Raw genomic sequence first — 19,005 nt, forward strand, 5'->3', positions numbered from 1 at the left:
CTTGTTTTACTAGCTTGGGGGGAGGGGGAAGTCCTCACTCACTAACGAGAAACTGCTAGAAAATAAAAGCACTACACAATGTGATCTTATGACTATAAATGTCACAAAGCACTATTTTCACATGCTATAGCTTGACTTAATAGAAACATCCAGTACTAAGAAATACACAAATTGCTAAACTGGCTTTTACAAGGCAGCAAGACCAGGGTAGGTGTCAAGAAGTAACGGTTATGAGAAAGTTGAGTTACTGTGCAGCTGGATTTCCAAGTGCATGTCCCTATACACAGATCTTTATAATACTGAAAAAGAGCTAAAAGCCTACTATGAAAACTGGAACCCCTGTGCAACTGACTTAAACGGGTATTTTTGAATGCACAAACTGAAACCAAGATGGCTAATAGCTTTCCACACCCTCGGAAATTTTTTTTAAATGCAAGCATTTGGTAAGCATGGAACGGAGACTGGCAATTCAGGAAGGACTAAATAAACATAGACACAAGCAAACCTTAGAAGCAGCTCTTGTAACAACATTTTCAAAAGCTGCAGAAGGAGTATGAAGAACTAACCTTGCTTTGGGCATCTTACGTAAGCTTCAGGGCAAAGCGTCTCCTACTATCACCTACTTTTAAGAAACCACACTCACTTCCTTGCTTCTAACAGATAAAATAAAGGCAGGGTAAACCTATCTCTCTCTTAGCATCTTGGTACAATTTTTCTTCCAAGTTGAGCTATGCTTTGGTCACTCATATCACAGACCTGCAGCTACAATAAACCGTCTAAACAATACTTCTGTTTAATTGTGTCTCTTGTTATCGTATATGGTAATCTGAAAAAAAGTAACACTAACAATTAAAGCTAGAAGTATCTTTGACATGCTGTATGAAAACACTGCACAAAATTCTTCGGTACTTAAACAAGACCCCCACTGAAATGTTTGCAAGGAATAATCCAACTATTGCACTGCTTTTAACAACTTCAAAATGTGGCAAAATAAGTTCTCTCTGAGCAGCAACAAAGGCAATCTCTGCCACGAGAAGTCATTCATCTACCGAAGTATCTCAAGCTCAGCCAGCAAGCCTTAGTTCTAACTTGAGCTGACTGTGTGTTATCTGTTCCTCATCACCCTGCCCCATTACAAGAGGAACTTGAATTACTGTTTAACACTCTTGATGGCCACCCACATTACATGAGACTGAGTAAAACAGGACAGTAACGCAGAGCACAGTAATCAGGAACACAGTGGAAATTACCCAAGATGCCTACAGGGCAATCATTAAACGTTCCTTAGTTGGCATGATGTAAGGGTAACACATAGCATTAAAAGGTACAGATTGCATTATCCAGAATCACTGCTGCCCTGATCCAGTCAAACACTTTTTGCATGAACTTCTTGAATCACAGCTCTCACCATCAGCCTAAAATAAAGAAGGACCAAGGAGCTTCAGATGCGTGAAATACACATGCCAAGGGAGATTTTAACCACACTCCTAGATGTCCTATGGCTCTTCTCTCTTCCTCTCCCGTTGATACACACTTTGGTGATTCTGGCTGCCAGAATTTTTCTTGCTATCCATTTCCCTAGGATGATCAGCACTATTTCTATTTTGTTCTGTTCCCTCAGTTCTTCTGCCCATTCATGTCAACCCACAGTTAAAGATTGTTAGGTGTTGGAAATGTGAGAAAAGCAAAACAATGAGAAATCTGCAAAACGCACATTTCCTTGACACAAGGTGCCCAGAGCAAGCACAGGATGGGATGGAGGTCCAATGATTTGTGTTTGTCGTGGCTCCAAGGAGGAATGCGAAGCGAGACGTAGGCTGCGCGGTCCCATTCTTTCATTTCAAGGACAGATTTATCTCCTGTTCTACTCTTTTTCTCTCAGAAGATGATTTTTGTAGCAACTTTCCAACTTTATGCCTTATCCTCCCTTTTTTCCCCACACAACCCAGCTGCACCCCTCACACCAAGTCGACCTTGTTTCTTGTCCTCCCTCTTTTTCCCACAAAAAACAGCTGTACTCCTTGGCACCATGAAATGAGTTACGTCATTACTCAAAAAATAATGACTTGACTAAAGTCCCACCCACCCACCCATACCTACTAAGATAAATAGTACCCCAAGTTTGTACCTAACTTGGAGGGACGATAATCCGACAACACATCAGAGGGACAGATCGACGGGTTTGTGCTCTCGGCCCCCACCCCCCCCCAGAAAGGACGCCTTTTGGTAAGATTTCCTCGGCTACGCCGAGTGTATACCCGGGAACCGTGTGTGTGTGATTGCAATCCTTTTTCTTTTGTGTAGCGCTATATAGCCAACCTGCAGTTTGTGCATTTATCGTAGGCAATCTTAAAGAATCTGTAGATGTTGCATGAAAATAAACCATACTATTTGTGAATCTGACTGCTTCTCTTGAATGCAACCAGACTTACAGTGTATGGGCTGTTTGGGCTGGGTCAGACCTATAGTGACTGCCACTAATCCGCACTATTCATGAATCTGACGGCTTCTTTTGAACGCAACCGGACCTACAGCATATGGGCTGTTCGGGCGTCCAGGTCAGACCTATAGTTACAGCCCCAACTGACATACCTATTAAGAGATAAGTCCAGACACCCCTAGCCCCTCTAATCTCTAAGGACCGGCTAGAACGCAAGGGGATTTATCTCTTACCAAATTTATTCTCACCCTAAATGCAACAAAGATAAATGAAAGCAAAAAGTTATTACTGATGGCAGCAGTACAGGAATATATATACTCACACATAGGAGATATCCTCTGCAGTCCTCAGGAGTGTACAAGAGTCCAAAGGGGAGGGAAGAGGTAACAAAGTACTGCTGCGGAGATACACACAGACCTGTACTAGTCAAAAATGATGCTTCAACCTGCAGTACTTTGCAGAGAAACTTCAGATCATGAGAAAATACCACATCGCATGTGGCTTTGCTACACGCTTCAGGATTGGACTACATGCTTTACAGCAAGGCAGATATAAAAGGGAAATTTCTGAATGGTACTATTAGACATGTTCAAACTAGGTAACTAGTCCTGATCCACCGAATTTGCTTTAAGGAACAGTTTGAACTTTTGAAGTCCCTAACAATGTATCCTGCTTCTGCAAGCACAGGGTCCATGCCTCTGCCCAACTTCCCCTATGATTTGAATCATCAACTTGCTGTATTTGAAAGTCCTGGCATTAATCCCACTGGCATTAACAACCGTAACAATTAGTTTGGTTTGTAAAGTTGAGGGGATTTTATATTCCAACAAACACTCCTCAGCAATGCCAAAATTAACTGGCGAAGTGTGTAATCACAGTGTAACATTTTTATCTTCATGGTAGGGATCTAACAGAAGCCACCTAGACACTGGTCTTCCTTGAAACTACCTCATTTCTTGGAAGCCTGGGGCAGTAGCTACCAATTGTCCAGCACTGAGACATTCTCCAACCTGTTGTATGCTTATTCTGCAAAATAAATATGCTAAACAACTTCAACATACTTAAGATTGTACATACAGAACAAGACCTTCATTTGGTGTAAAATGCCCCAACAGCACTGCCTTCAGTGGCATGATACCATGGGATTTACAGTAAGTGAGAGTCTGGCATTAGAAGTATCTGAAGTGTAATTATTTGATTAAGATATATAGTCAAAATGTTTGATTTTTAAATAGTGGCAAGGACCTCCCTTGCACACAGAGGAACATTTTTTCATATAAGCAGAACAATGAAGTCCTGGTACTGGATACTGGCAGCTGTGTTTCTTGCACTCACTTTGACAACAGAAAACATTTACTAGGACTATCTTTCTTCTTTGGAGTTACTATACATTTTTAATTTTCTATTTTCACTTGCTTAGCTGTTTTATTCTTCCTGTTCCTCTCCTCCCCCAAATTATAGCCTCACCATTTTACTGGAAAATTAAAGCAACTCTGGACAATTATTACTTTTGATTTATTTTAAATTGGGATTTTTGTTCAAGTTCCAGCTCTTGGATTTGTTATAATTAATATCTAAGCAAAACAAAGTCCAAATTTATGCTTCATAAATCTCTCCTACTCCTTTCACAAAACTTATTAACATCGTTACGTTTCTATTCAAGCATTCCAATTTACATATAGGATTTTCTTATAACATGTCTGGGATAAATGGTATGTGTTACATCCCCCAGTTTGTATAACCTGTAATCAATTCACAGGCAGCTGTCTTTTCTTCTTCAATTTAGTAATATAGATACCAAATCAGTGCCTGGCTATGGATTTCTAAGAGTTTTTAAAATGTAATAAACACATACACAACGAGCTCCACAACCAGGAACTGCTGTTGCTCTTTTTTTTTTTTTTGCTTAAGCTAAAACCAAAGTAGGAGCTAGGAGCTCAGACTTTTTAGCAGATTGGTAACAACAAATCAGTGGGTCCAGTGGACAAGACAAACTCCTAATGTTATCTCCCATTTGTGTGACTGCTCCAGACCTTCTAGCTTTCATGTGGAAATCCTCTTGGAGTTACCAACCATTAAGTGAAGGGCGTCACGAGCCCTCATGGCTTCAGCACAAGACACCCAGCACCCCGGCACTGCCTTGGAGCGTTTGAACCCCAATGCCAGCCATCCCATGCCTCTTTTCAGGCTCCCCTGCTCTTCGAAACCTCATCGCACAGAACAGCCCCCTTCACCAAAGTCCTGCTCCTCTCTGCCTTCCCTCATTCCCTTTTCTCTCCTCCCTGCACCCTACTCCCATCTGTTGTCTTGCTCCTTCATAGAGCTCATCTTCTCCTGAGCAAGTCCCACCATACGACCAGTAATTTCCAACACAAACCAAATGCAGCCACGCACCACTGGTTTGTATTCATTGTTTGGGTTTTTTTTTAATATTCTGTGCAGTCTAGCAACTTGTGTCCACTTCATCTAGTCAGACTATGAACTCCTTGGGCCTAACGCTGTGTTCATATAGAGCCTAGCACAACAGTTCTCACCCACAATCAGCCCCTTCCTGCATTAGCCAGCATAATAAAAACAGCATGTGTTGAGCAAGAGTGAATCAGTCTCTCCCTAAAGCATTTAAAAAATCCGGAGGAGTCTGATAGAAGGAAAAAAAGGAAAGTGAGAGAAGAGGCAGGACATAAAGGAAACAAAATGGATGAGATGGTTTTCACTGGAAGCAGCATTCTGAGGTGCAACACCCTCTCCTTACCCTGCCATCCTTCCCTGACAAGGTCAGGCTAGAAGCAGCATTCTTCTCCTTTATGCCTACATAACACTCCTTTTCTTATTTTCTTTTTTTTCCCCTTCCTCCCTAGATTACTTTTAACATTTACTTCCTGCCCAGTCTGGCACTTACATGCAAAAGAAGTACCTTTATGGCACTTACTGATGGGGGTATCACAGGCCTGCGCTTTTACTACACATTTGTCGAGCACCAAGTGATATTTAAACCATTTTCACTTCTTTTCTTTGTCTTCCCACCTGCCAGCAACAGTCATAGCCTCAAAAATTATACTTTCTTCTTCATTTCAGGACTGAAATAGTTCATAGTGCCTAACGTAACAAACTGTAGCACCATGACAATGGGGGGGCCCACACCAAGCCTTCAAAATACTAACCATCGAAAGCACACAGACTGAATTATTTCTTTGGCATAACTAAAACTACAGTTTAGTTGAGATGCTGAAAGATTAAAAAAATAGACTATTTTCCCTTCCACTTTTATCTACACACACATAATGCCCCTCTACTCTCTCAGTCATAGCTCTGGGGTTTTTTTTTTAGTTAAAAATGAAAATCACACCCAAAAAAAAGTCTCAGGTTGGGGAAGTGTTGAGCAACAACTCACAAGCAGTTCAAACAGCTTTGGATGCAACTCAGTAGAAATTCAGGTACAGTTTGCTAGTGGCTTGAACGACAAATAAAAACTAAGACTCATCTGGGGCAGGAAAACCTCAAAAATATTGTCTGCTCTTACCAGAGCAAATGTGCTCTGGGCCACCTCTTCCCACGTGGCTGCCACACAGAGCACATAAGCCTCATGTATATCTTTGTGTGACAGGTATCACACCATATACCATAACTCTAGAAAACTAGCTTTTACCCTCCTTCCAACAAGATGGAAAGCACTTTGTAACCAGCCAGCTTACCAGCTAGCAGCTGATAAACTGGGTCTGCAAACACTACCCGTGCTTGAGAAATCATGATGTTACTCTAGGCAGAGAGCAGAGGCAAATTACCAGCGTGTTAGGAGGAAAGAAATGCCTACCCTGGAGGCTCTCGACTCCATTTCACATGCAAAGTGCACTTCTTGTTCTTCCCCCAATATCAGCACTCCCTATCAGTACTTCCCAGCCCCTGACACCCTCAGCCCCAACACTTGTTGGCCCTAAGTGACCACGGAGGTGCACTGCCAGCTTCCCTGCTGCAAGACACTGTGTGTCAACAGGACAGCTCAGATTATTAAGAACTAAACCCACAAAGAAGTACTTTCAGCTGAGTCAAGGCCACAACATTCAAAGCCCTTTTCTGACCCTGGATAACATATTAATGTGCCGAAGGGGGGAAAAAAGTAAAGATATGATAGTAATAAAATACACAGATACTATCTAAAATAACCTTATGAGTAACAGAAGATTTTCCTGACCACAGCCTGAGTAAAAATAATACCGTAGTAGGCACGGCAGGATCAGGAACCAAGTGCTGCTTGCCCACCTCTACTGGGGAAGGATGCTGTCTGTGGGGCTGGAGTGTGGCTCTGACAGAAAAGCTTCACCGGCAAGAATAACTACAAAAAGCTGCAGCAGAGGACAGCAAACCGCAGCACTTCTAGGACAAAATGTGCTTCAAGGCCACACCAGAACACCTGATTTTAGCAGGAGCGCCTATGAGGGAGGAACTTGGCCTATATTCTGTACACCTCAGGTTTCTGTTCATAGAGGAGGGAAATAAAGCCTCTTGACTTAAAGCAGCAATCTGCAGAAGAGTAAAACTAATACTGCAGCTTGCTGGACAGAAGGACCCCAGTCCCTTATTAAACAATATAAGGGTAGTGTCATTAAATCTTCATACCAAAAAGAGAAAATTGAGAAATTTAGGTCTTGAACATTGACCTATGAAAACTCCTTTAAAAATATATCTGTATATACAAATTAATAAAAAAAACCACTTTATTTTGAATCCAAAAAATCTTTGTCACTTGTAAATGTGACATTATCGAATATTAAATGCAGCAGCCGCCCTAATGGCCCATCAACGCAAACATCCCTTTTCCAAGATGTGCCTGTATTCAGGCCTATCACTGTGCTGCTTCTATACAGTCAAAGAAGATAAGGATTCATTTGGCATCCAAAGAAATGAGTTTCCAGATGCTGGCTAGTGATATCAGTTAAACCAGTCACCTTAATTCCTGTGAGAGAAACTGCTGTGTGACTAACTTTCACTCCTGCAACAAGGGCTCAAAGCTTGAGTTGAGGCAAGAAGCGGGACAGGCAAAGAGATCAGACAGCTCTCCTCTTGTTAGAAATGAAGTGCTTAATATGGAGAGTGCACAAGAGCAGCTTTCCTATATGAACATCACGTGAAAAAGTGTTTTGGTGTTTTCAGCCCATCTCCAGAGAGGAGGTTTTCCATCACAGCAGTTTCCATAAGGGCCCTGTACATTACATGGTAAAACATGGCAGCCCCATTTAACTCCAGTCAAAGCTGCAGTTTTATCACTGCATCTTGTGTCAACTGTACCGAGGTGTTTCAGACAGTAGCTGGTCGATTTTCACACAAGTAAGTATATATGCTCCCATAAGGAGCTTTGTTTAAGTGTCTAAAATCCAAGAGCAGATGGAAAAGCTAAATTTTTAGTTTTTTAAATGGGCAGGTAATCATAGTGAAATATTTGTCAGCTTGTTACTATGACTTTTTGGAGTTGTGGTTTATGGAAAGGGCAAGAAAGCATAAAAAAAAGTGGAGTTCTTGCTTTAATTTACATTTCTGTTCTAGTGTGCACCCAATTTGTCCATCAGGGACTTGATCCAAGTTCTAGCAAAATCAAGTTTGGGACCATTCCTCTAAGTTTAAGAACAAACAGATGGATTTAATTTTTTACAATTTCAATCCTTTGGAGCTCTCTTTCCTCTACGCCTTACATTTTGAAAGTTATATTGCCAAGCAGTGTCGGCCCCAACTTCAGTTGTCCTAAAACCATGGGACTTTCATGAAAGAAGCTTAATGACAAAAAAAATTTTTAAAAAAATCCAACTTCAAGCTTCAAAACTTTATGAAAAACATGTAACTTAATACACAATTCTGGAAAATGTTGCTTTGCTGCTGTGGGGTCTGTAGCCAGGAGAAAGTACAGCTTTATATAAAATCCTGAAAGAACACAGCTAATTGAATAAACCCACTCTCTTCCACAATGGTGCCGATTACTTCACCACGATGGTCTTGAAAACGAGTTTAACTCTACAGATAACTATGTTCTTCAAAACAAAAGGAATGAAAATGAGAGGAAAACGTTATTGTTCATCAAACAGAAAACAAACAAAAAAACAGTGCTAGGCTAGTAAAGAAAGAATGGTTAATCTCACATTTCTAAAAGGGTATTGTAAACAAAGAATGGTGAACAACAAAAATAAAATATAAAAAAGGAAAAGATACAAGAGTGCTTAATGGTGTTCTTTTAAATATTTACTTTGCTGCTATTTGGAGAATAATTTGTTCCATTTAGTACTGCTGGGCTCAAAGGATCGCTTTAATCCAGAGAGATTAATTATAGCCTTTGGAGTTATAAACACAATTTGGGAAGCAAAGCAGAGAAGAGGAGAGAGAAACCTCTCACACTGGCGATTAACAAGTTTACGCACTTCAGGGCTACACCACACAGGGTATGCCCCTGCTACACCTGCACGCTACAGGCAGAACAGTGCACAGGACGCCCATACACTGGAGAAAAGTAGTTCCCGAGATGTCCAGGGAAGACACTACCTACCCTACAGTGTTGCTATAGGCAACTAAGATACCTCTCAGGTGTCCTTCACTGAAATACAAGTTCACCTGCACCTTATCAAGACGTCCTCTGATGTCGCTTGTGCCAGAAACGAGTCACCATGCCGAGACAAACAGCAGCGCTCAGCAGGCACGGGACCCCATCCACACTCCCTTTAAACCTCTCATGAGCTTCCATGCATCTCTCCCTCTGCTCATTGCCATGTCCCACACTGGGAGACGCAGGGACCAGTGACAAGGCAAGGCTAGGAGAGATCTTACCTAGTGAGGGGTTGGTTGCTCCCTCCTCTGAGCTCTCCTCAGCCCCCTCCTCCCCCAGGCCGGAGGTGGCTGAGTCCTCCGGGGCGGACGCAGAGCCGGGGGTGCTGGGCCCACTGACAGACCCCGAGTCCCCCTCCTCACTGCTGGAGCCGTAGCGGTCGGGCTGTGCAGCTGTCCCGCCCTCGCCGCAGCTCCTCCGCTCCTTGCGGTGCACCCGGGAGTGCAGCACCATTTGGTGGTAGGTGCGGAAGATCTTCCCGCACTCGAAGCACTCGGTGGACTTGTTCTGGGTGGTCCGTCGGCTCTGCCGTGAGGCAGGGCGGTAGTCCAGGTCCCCCTGGGTGAGCGGGCAGCTCTCCCCTGGCGGGGCGCCACTGGTTTTCTCTGGACGCCCGCTGGTGCAGCTCTTCTTCTTGGGGTTGCTGGAAGAGCTGGGTGAGTCCTGGTCTCGCTTGCGCTTCTCCTGGTTGACGAGGATATACTCTCTCTTATCCTTGTCGTAAGTCACATCCGCATCCGCCAGGGCCTCGTCCCATCCCACATACTTCACGTACTCTGAGGGCTCTACTACTTTTCCTTTGGTGGCCAGCTGCCAAGCTTGGTAGCTACTGACCGGATCCAGCTCAGCTACTCTTTTCCCAGGCTGTCCTCTTGTAACTATATCCAGCCCTACAGATGGCCTTAGATTGAGACACTGCAAGAAAAACTGCTTCGTTATCGAGGAGCTTAGGCTCCCATCAATTAAGCCCTCAGCTTTATCCCCAGCACTGCCCCGCTGCACCCGGTAGTGAACAGCGTTATGCGCTTTCAGGCTTTCCATATTTGTAAACAGATTTCCACACTTGGTGCAAACTTCGTACAGAGACAGGCCCGTCACAATCGTCTCCTCCTGTATCACATTGTTGATAGTGGCTATGAGCTCCAAATCATTTTTTGGTTTGTTTTTGCTCCCGGTCTTGGGGCCGTGTGACTTCATGTGGTTTTTGAGAAACCAGGGCTCTTTGAATCTCCGGCCACAAATGTGGCACCCGTGATCAAATGACCCCCTGTGCTTTTTCATGTGAGCTTTCAGGAACCAGGTTTGACTAAAGGCCTGACCACAGACTTCGCATGGAAACTCGCCTGCGCTCAGCTCGCTCTTGCAGTTCTCAGTGTAGGCCTCCCCATTTGGGACCTGAGCTGTTATATGGTCCTTCTCTATGTGGTTTAACAGCGTCTCCTCCCTCAGGGTCATGTAGTTACACAACCTGCACTTGAACGGTTTGTGGACCTGGTGCAGGTGCTGCTCCAGGTCCTTCTTCCTTTCAAATTTGTTTTTGCAGAAGGTGCACTGGTAAGAGCTCACCTTGCCATCCTCCTCAGCCGGCACCGCCTCCATGACCTCCTTCTTGCTGCTTCTCAACAAGATCTTGCTGCTATCTACCTGAGCAGTACCATTCAAGATCTTGTTGCAGGCAGACGTACTTTTAGTGGGGCTGGTGCACCCGCCGAGGCCCTCCGAAACGCCCATTTCCCCCAGCTGCGCCTCTCCCATCTCCGTCTCATGCCCCTGACTTAAAGTGCCTGTTCTGTGACTACGGATGTGGATCTTCAGGTTGCCCTTTTGGGAAGCTCTGTGATCACAGTAAGGGCATTTGTAGGGCTTCTCGCCCGTGTGCTTCCTCATGTGCTGCGACAAGGAGCTCTGAAAAGGGAAACTTTTACCGCAGATGCAGCAGCTGTGGCACATGGTCTTGTCAGCATCCATGTCATTCTTGCCTAGTTTGCCTGGGCTGGAGGATCTCCGTAACTCCATTTCTGCCTCTCTACTACAATCCATCTGTATTACTGCAACAGAGGGTGAGCGGGGCAGGAGGACAAAAGCATGTCCGGCAGCAGAGGAGGGCTGGACCGTGTTTACAATCATACGGTTCTGCAGAGAAATGTTTTACTGCTTCATTCTCAGGGTAATGTTTCTCCTTTCAGCTGCTTGAGAGAGTCCGAAGCGCCGATTTATTTCTGTGTGCTCTGTAAGCGGATGGCATAGATCACCTGAAACAAGAACAAAATCACACAAATGTACAGAAATTGTGTAAGTAGATTCTTAAATATATTTAAACCTATTCATATTTTTAATTCAACAGCTTCCATCACTCACCCCACATTCAGAAGCATACTGTACTACAATTTATTGCACCAAAAGGCAGCAGCTTCTCCTTTTGCTGATTTGCTAGACTTCAATGGCAAGCATGATTAATAAACAAGTAAAATCCAAAAAAGAGCATTCATTTCCATATACTGACATCACAGTGCCTTTAAAAAAGTGCAATCTTTAAATTTTTTTTTTGTTTTAAAACCAGGCAGAAGTGGCTAAAAATACACCTTAAATGAGGAAAACATTTCTTGAGGAGGTTATTACACTTTAAATCTGTGGCTTTACCATCATGTGTAATTTCATGTAAAATACTTACTTGCCAAAGATAAAAGGCTTTCCTAGAGACTTTAGCAAGTATCATATTCCTGCTGGCAACTGCATTACTTTGCATCTCAGGCAGCTCTGCTGTGCTTGATGTGGCATACTCAGAGCAGGCGCAGAGGCTGAGGACACTCAGTACTTTGATTAGCGAGAAAACACAAGAATCCAGAGCCTGACAAAGCATTCAGGAAAACTATGTTATTTCCTGATGGACAATGAAGAAAAAAAACCTCAAAGTGTAACATTCAACCTCAATCTAACAAAGTAAACTGATAATGTGCATAGGTATCAAATGATCTTAAAAGTGAGTCATTTATGTCAACAAGACATACAGGAAACCACAGCACCACCCACCTCAATGAAACAGAATCTTAACCATAAACAAACAAACAAAACAAGAAACAACTTTGATTAACAAAACAGATTAATAAAAATTTAAAAGCTTTTGTATAGTGTCATGATTAAATGCAAGGGTCAATATCTGCCTCAGCAATGCAAGATGCAACACACCAGCAATTCTCCACCTTGTATACGGCAAAAAACAATGGTTAAGATCTCCACAGACTGTTTCTTTTCCAATTACCACACTGTAAACCAAAAATCTTCCCCCCTTCCTATCCTCATTAACTACTACAAACACCACATGACTAAGATCAAAGAATACTGTATTCTCTAATAAAGAAAATCAATCTGTTATTACATTAAGAAAACATCAGCTTCTTAAAACATAGATAAAAATATGCAGAACAATAACAAGACTATATAGTCACACATCCATCACTTGACATCTACAACTCAATAAATAAAGTTACAGATCTACAGCTGCAAATTTTAAGGTTTCTCACTGTATTCACCTCAGAGCCTCTTCAATATGTAAATAAGTAAATAGTCTAACCACATCACTAGCACAAGCCTAAGAAAACACAAGGTAAAACTGATGCAATGCTCATCTCAGTTACACACTATAGAATAACTTTATTATATTTAAGTCAATCTAGCCCTCTTATTTGCTACAGGACCATACATTTCTGGGTTTGATTTTCTGCATATCTAGCATCCATTCAGCATGTTAAGAGTTATCAACAGCATCTACTCAAACTACCTTTTCCTCAGGGAACTGACAGTAATATCTAAGGGACATTACACATTACAAATGCAATTTCATTTCTTGAATTAAGTATTTTTATATTATGACTAATTTATTATGACTTTTTTAAAAAAAAAATCACATCAGATCACATCAATCCATATGAGCAGGAAGTTTACAAACAAGAGTATCTAAATTAATCTCTGAAATTAGCCATTTAAAACCAAATCAAGGGGCAGCCTCAGAAGAAACTCCCTGGGTACATAAAGAAGGATGGCAGCCACTGGAAGTTGTGGCTGTACCAGAAGGTAGAACATGCCAAACAGCAAATACAAATGCAGTTTACACCACATGTTGATGGATGAAACAATTCACAGTAACATCTTACTTAACTGATCCATAATTTAAATCTGCCAAATAAAAACTGATATTGTCTTACAATCGAAGACTTAACCTAAAACTCATTAAATCTTAAAAAGAAGTATCAGGGTAACTTCCTGCATTTAACACTGAACAAGCAACAGCTTCTTCTAAAATGTTCTGCAACATTGCAGAAAAAAAGACAGCAACCTTTGGGGACAGATTTTTCTGAGTATTTTATACAACGTTCTCTACATTCTGCATCTTCTACAGTTTACACCAGTAAGAACACTCACTGCTTATTGGTAGGCTGAGTTTTAAACTAGCAACCTTTTTTTTTTTTTTTTTAAATGTACATCCCATTTTAACTCAACTTTCTACAGTGTTTCCTGTCTGAAAGTTCAAAAGATCTTTAAGAGCCAGACTTAGACAAGAATGCTGTATGCAGCAGTTCAGGCACATATAAATCCAAAGCTTCAGAGTCCTTTTGTTTACTCAGCCACAGCTTCCCTGTGCTTAGTCTTGACATATTACACTTTAATTATTTATAGCATTTTCATTAATGAAACTTAGTTGTGAAAATGAGGATATGAAGAAAGCATTACTTATAAGAGAGATATTAGCCACTTGCAGGAGATCCCCTAGCCCTATATTAAATTAGGCCTGAGGGGGGAAAAAGTCAGAATTTAAAAATTACCAAATTATTTTATTAGTCTAAAATATTTAATGAAGGTGTTATCATCTTCAGCAAAATATTCTGAGAAAATTGTTTCATCTTTATTACTTTAGCTTGGTCAATGCACTGCAATTTATAACTTTAAAAGTTGAAATAAAGTATTCCTAGATTTGAATTATTTGAATTCATACACATTTAAGACTCACAAAAATTCACGACTGATCTTTCATAGACAGAAATTCAGGCAGAGAAAGTGCGTTCACCCGATCTGAGTTTACTTTACACAGTGCATGGAGATCTCCCTTAGGCTTTGGTAAATCGACTGACACAAACATATACGAACAACTTACAACTCCCTCCTCACGTCATTTAAGCGCCACTTAAAAGTAATTCCTTCAGAGGGGCTCTCTGCAGAACGTAAAGCCAGTGTTCATCATAAAGAAGCAGCAAAAACAAAGTAAAAATGACAACTTTGAAAAAAACTTCAATTTGGAAGGCTGAACATACAAAATCAGGAAAACAATACTTATGAAGAATCATACCAATACAAAATAACATTTTTGTTTAATAATTTCCACCTTAGTATTAATCATTAAACAATTATTTCAATATCAGAGATGGCACAAGGAATGGAAGATGTCAATCAAACTACACTGATTACTCTCCCACTGTGAGTAAAATTTTGCCATAGCTATTTTTGTTTATTTCTGGCTGACTACAATGATAAAAATATTTGCATTTTGGAATAATTACGAATCTGAAAGAATTCTGAAATAATTCTCTTTCAGCATATATGGAATGCTGCCACCTCCAGCTACCCTAAGGCTACTAAAAATGTTTTGACTCTCAGTAATTTCAGGTGGTAACCAGTAACCTTTGATCGCTTTGGTCCAAGTTCAGCCTGCAGTTCCTTAGCACCGGCCTGTCACACAGAATCCATAGCAGAGTCACAGCCAGCGTGCAGATTTCTCCAAGACTGTCACAGCATGGAGATCCCCACTAGCACAGCGGCAAGCCATAAGGAAATACAAGTGAATGTACACTGTAAATTAATAGTTTTTAAAAATATTTTGTGTGCTTTAACAGCATTGCAGCAGGGGGCCATTTGATATTCTGCTGCAAGGGGCATATGAACTAGATTCACTTAAGTTTTGTTGAACTAAGGATCAACAGTTCATATAAGAAGCTGCTGGCCAGTGTCCGGGAGGCATTTTCAGCCCCTTTAAAACACACCGAGACACTCAACATCATCACTGTTTACATGCAGGTTTGGCATATAAAGCAAGATGGAAGAGAAACATGAACAAAGACCCAAAAACAAGAGGGATGGCATGCTGAGAAATGCCTTTGCTCAGCCAAATATTTTAGTTATAAGGCTTGTTCCTGCACCTCACAGAGAGTCTTTTCCTTGATCCACATGGGAACAAATAAACAAACTTTTTTTATTCCCCCACCCCAAAGCGAAAACAAGCTTTCCCACAAGCTTAAATCAAGTGTTTGTCAGAACCACCTCTATTTCAAACATTTAGGCATCAAAACTTCTCCGGTTTTAAAAACTAAGTTGGACAGAGTTCTTGGCTTCAGAGAAAACACATTTGGCCAAAGCAACCTGCTCTCACCACGGAGCCCCAGCGCCTTTCCCAGCATCAGCCATGGCTTCCTTCTCCAGTGAGGCCATGATAGCCGTAGTAGCCCATCTCTGCTGGCAGCGGGGCAGGTACGCCAGTGCACGGCTGCATCATCCTCACAACTTTTGCAAGACCCTCACATAGTCTTGAAGTGAAGCATGTGTAAAAGTACAGGGGCACAGCATTTTAAATAAAAGAGGAGCACTCAAATACCTATTACTCTTCTCTTCATGCCACCTGCATGTTCTGGAAGAGGACCAGGTACGCTGTGAGAACTCCCCGCAGGGTAAGACAGACCCTCTTAAGGATCTTTTGTGCCTTTTGGAAAACAATTAATAAAAAAAGAAATTGAAACTAAGGGACACAAGAAGACTGAAAAATAGAATGCAAGAGATACCACACTGAAAAAGTAATTGCAAATTAATTTCTTACATACAAATATCCTGCAAGTACAGAGGAAAACATACAAGAAAATTATTCCCGTTCCAACATACTGAAGACTACACATTCTTTTTTAATTTCTCTTTTTTAATTTCTCTTCAATTTAACCTGACTTTAAAAATCATATTGCATGGGCTGTAGTGGCAAGGAGGAAAAACTCTTCAGTAAGTAATAAACAAGAACATACAATCTGGGAAGCTACACAGACCTATTCAAACAGCACAGTGTATATTTTAAAACAAACTGCTTTGAGTTTGGGTGGAAGTATTTCAAGTCCCATCTGAAAGACAAATGCCCTGGAGAAGTATGGCTCTTCTCATCTCCAAGAAGTTTGAATATACACTGCAATCAATCCACGGTGTTCCTCTGCCAAAAGCAACAATGACTTAAAAAAAAAATAAAAACCACTGTGAGGCGTGATCTTGTGGAAAAAATATCTTACTGAAATTCCTTCTAGATGATGAAATGATAGGACATAGCATGTAAACATCTAGGTGAATTTGAGAAAGTTGTGTCTTTCAAAGAACGGCAACCTGGAGAGCTGATCTCTCTTGGTTGGAGAAAGCTCATGTTGCCCCAGAGCCAAACAGACTTTGCTGCTCAGCGTAGAGAGGCCAGAAGAGAGCGAAGGGCAGGAAAAGAGAGAACAAAAGACATAGAACGTTTGACAACTGCCTCACCAGCCTTCGTGCTCACTGAACCACAGAGACCTTTCTCCCCCTCTGTGTCTTCTCCCCAGGCTGCAGAGACACCGTCCAGCTCGCACACCAGCCTCGCTCTACCTGCACATCCTCCTCCTCACTTTGTGAGGGAACATGGCTTCTTCTGAACATCCGGACCCCATGGGGGTCATCAGTCCACCTCCCAGATTAAAGGTTCAATCCTGCCATCCTCATTTAGGCACCAGTCCTATCAAAATGCCTCTTACGGACCATGTCACTGGCCTATAGACACTTTACTGCCTTGAGCTGATAGCATCCTTCAGACTACACCAGAAAGTAGAAGAGCGAGTGTATCTTTAAATAGTAAGCTAATACTTGAATCTGCAGGAAATCCTGGCATTTTGCAATTTAGAGACTAAATTTGCCATTAGGTAAAGGCAGCAAATCTCTGAATAGATTTTCTGAAAGTAATCCAAGCTAACCCACTAAAAACCTACCCAAAAATCACAAGCCAGTTGTAGAAGACTGTCAAATTTTCAAATTTATTCAGTTATTAAAAGTGGCGATCTTGACAACAGACCTCCTGAAGTTTGTTTAAGACTGCCAAAACTGACACAAGGACTGGAAAGGAAAAATAAAAAGCTCCTGGAAAAACAAACAAGGAACTTCTATTAGTCTATTTCCACTTAGGCTTTATAAAATCCTTCAGCAGCATTCTGCAATACTTTTTTGTTTAATTATTCTAAACCAGCCTTCCCCTGCAGCTGGGGAAGCATTTCCCATTTAAAAAGTTTGCTGTCTGAACCCTGAGATATTATTCTGAGCTTCTCCGAATACATCGCGTTTTTGCGTCTATCTCCCTCCCTGAGCTAATGACATTTTGCAGCAGGCTTCAGAGCAGCAGCCACGGCTGCAAAAGCAGCCAGGCCTTTCTCAACCAATGCCACACCCTTAGCAGGGAAAAGAATACACTGAAATAAAGGTAAAAACACTAGTGCTGAAAAAGCTGGAGGTAGGTATTTGCAGGGACAAAGTCAGCAAAACCTCCTTAACCCAGGTTTTTTTGTGACTCCTTAAGAAGCAGTTCAGGAGCAAGGAGGGGAGTTTGCTTTTGCACTGCTAAGGGGTATGTTGAGAAACACAGAGCTGTCACCCACTCAGTACATATTTTGTGTTTTAGTATACTGTGCATGTTTGTCTCTGGGAGACAAAGAAATGTACTTTGTTAGTTACACTGTAGTGTTCTAAGCAATGAATTGAAATATATCATTAACATCCAGGACAAGCTTTATCTTGCTACCAAAACAAAGCGACTATTCTTTGAACAAATTGAGGGGGAAAATCCCATAATGACAATGAAGAGTTCCTCTCCCTAAAAACTGTGCTGCACAAGAGTAACAATTACGGGCTTATATTCTACAGACTGGGGTTGCGAATAGCTGCATGAAGCGATGCATTCACTATTGGGAGAGTAAGTACCATTGATGACAAGGCCTTGGGGCTTCTGCTGTTCGCAGACCAATCAATAATCCATTATGAACAAACTACATTTCCCCTCTAATATGAAGAAATGAATAAAAGGGAACCAGTATCACTAGTACTTTCATGGAAAAAAACAACAATGCAGAAATCACAAAATGCCATCACAAGACTTAAAACTAGTGGTGATGTCTAACACTGACAGAACTACCCACAATAACCCTTTATTTTACAGCAGTTGCTGGAGACCACTACATTATAGTCAAAAAAAAAAAAAAAAGAAAAAGAAAAGAAAAGCTTATTTTAAAGGCAAGACTCTTTCAAGACTACTTATTCTGGCTGCAGGACAAAAAAGCAACATTAATCTTTCAAGGCAAGGAGAAGAAAATGAACTAACTTCATCCAAGCATCTACCAGTTTGCTTCAAACTATTTTCTAACACAACGTAAATAAGAACCTGAATTAGAAATAACTGTCCAAATGTGACTGGTCAACCATAACAAGACTTTATTGCAGCAGCTGTGGTACTATCCAGACACGAAGCCCTGAAATAATTGTTCTCCCATTGTCACTGTCACATGCTACAATACAATCAGGAGAGGATCCATTTAAATAGCAAAACCATAGCAAACCTCAGCATCCTCAGTCCAGTTCCTACCTAGACCTCTCAGCACAGCACCATAAGGTAGGAGAAAAGCTCTCCTGAAAGATTACAGATTAATATTTAATTTTTTTAAAAAAAAAAGTTACTGATTTTTTTATGGGTAACAGTAAATTAGATCCAAAAGAAACACTGAGACCAATACTATTAATGTATAAGGCAGCCTATGTCCTTTTTCTGAAATATAAAGACTAGTAAAGTTGACCTCATGGAGCGGGGGGCTGGGGGAATGAATACACAATGTGATTATTGATCAGCCCTAGAAAAGCCAAGAACTGCACTAGTGCAGATGTGATATTTTTTTTTTCCTAG

At 41.4% G+C, this 19,005-nt stretch overlaps 1 protein-coding gene across 5 annotated transcripts in view; it reads right to left on the reverse strand.

Moving 5' to 3' along the window:
* The window catches only part of ZNF516 (zinc finger protein 516), a 118,831-nt gene that overhangs the window by 63,174 nt on the left and 36,652 nt on the right, over positions 1-19,005 (reverse strand). For 4 of the 5 annotated variants that reach the window (XM_074823201.1, XM_074823165.1, XM_074823192.1 and 1 more), the window contains exon 2: positions 9,245-11,275. In XM_074823201.1, coding sequence (XP_074679302.1) covers positions 9,245-11,150 — 1,906 coding nt within the window. In that variant the 5' untranslated portion in view covers positions 11,151-11,275. Of the gene's footprint in view, positions 1-9,244; positions 11,276-11,694; positions 11,910-19,005 lie in introns of those variants that run through there. The other variant, XM_074823173.1, reaches the window with a different exon arrangement.

This window comes from Strix aluco, chromosome 1 (genome assembly GCF_031877795.1).
Source record: "Strix aluco isolate bStrAlu1 chromosome 1, bStrAlu1.hap1, whole genome shotgun sequence".
Taxonomy (NCBI): Eukaryota; Metazoa; Chordata; class Aves; order Strigiformes; family Strigidae; genus Strix; species Strix aluco.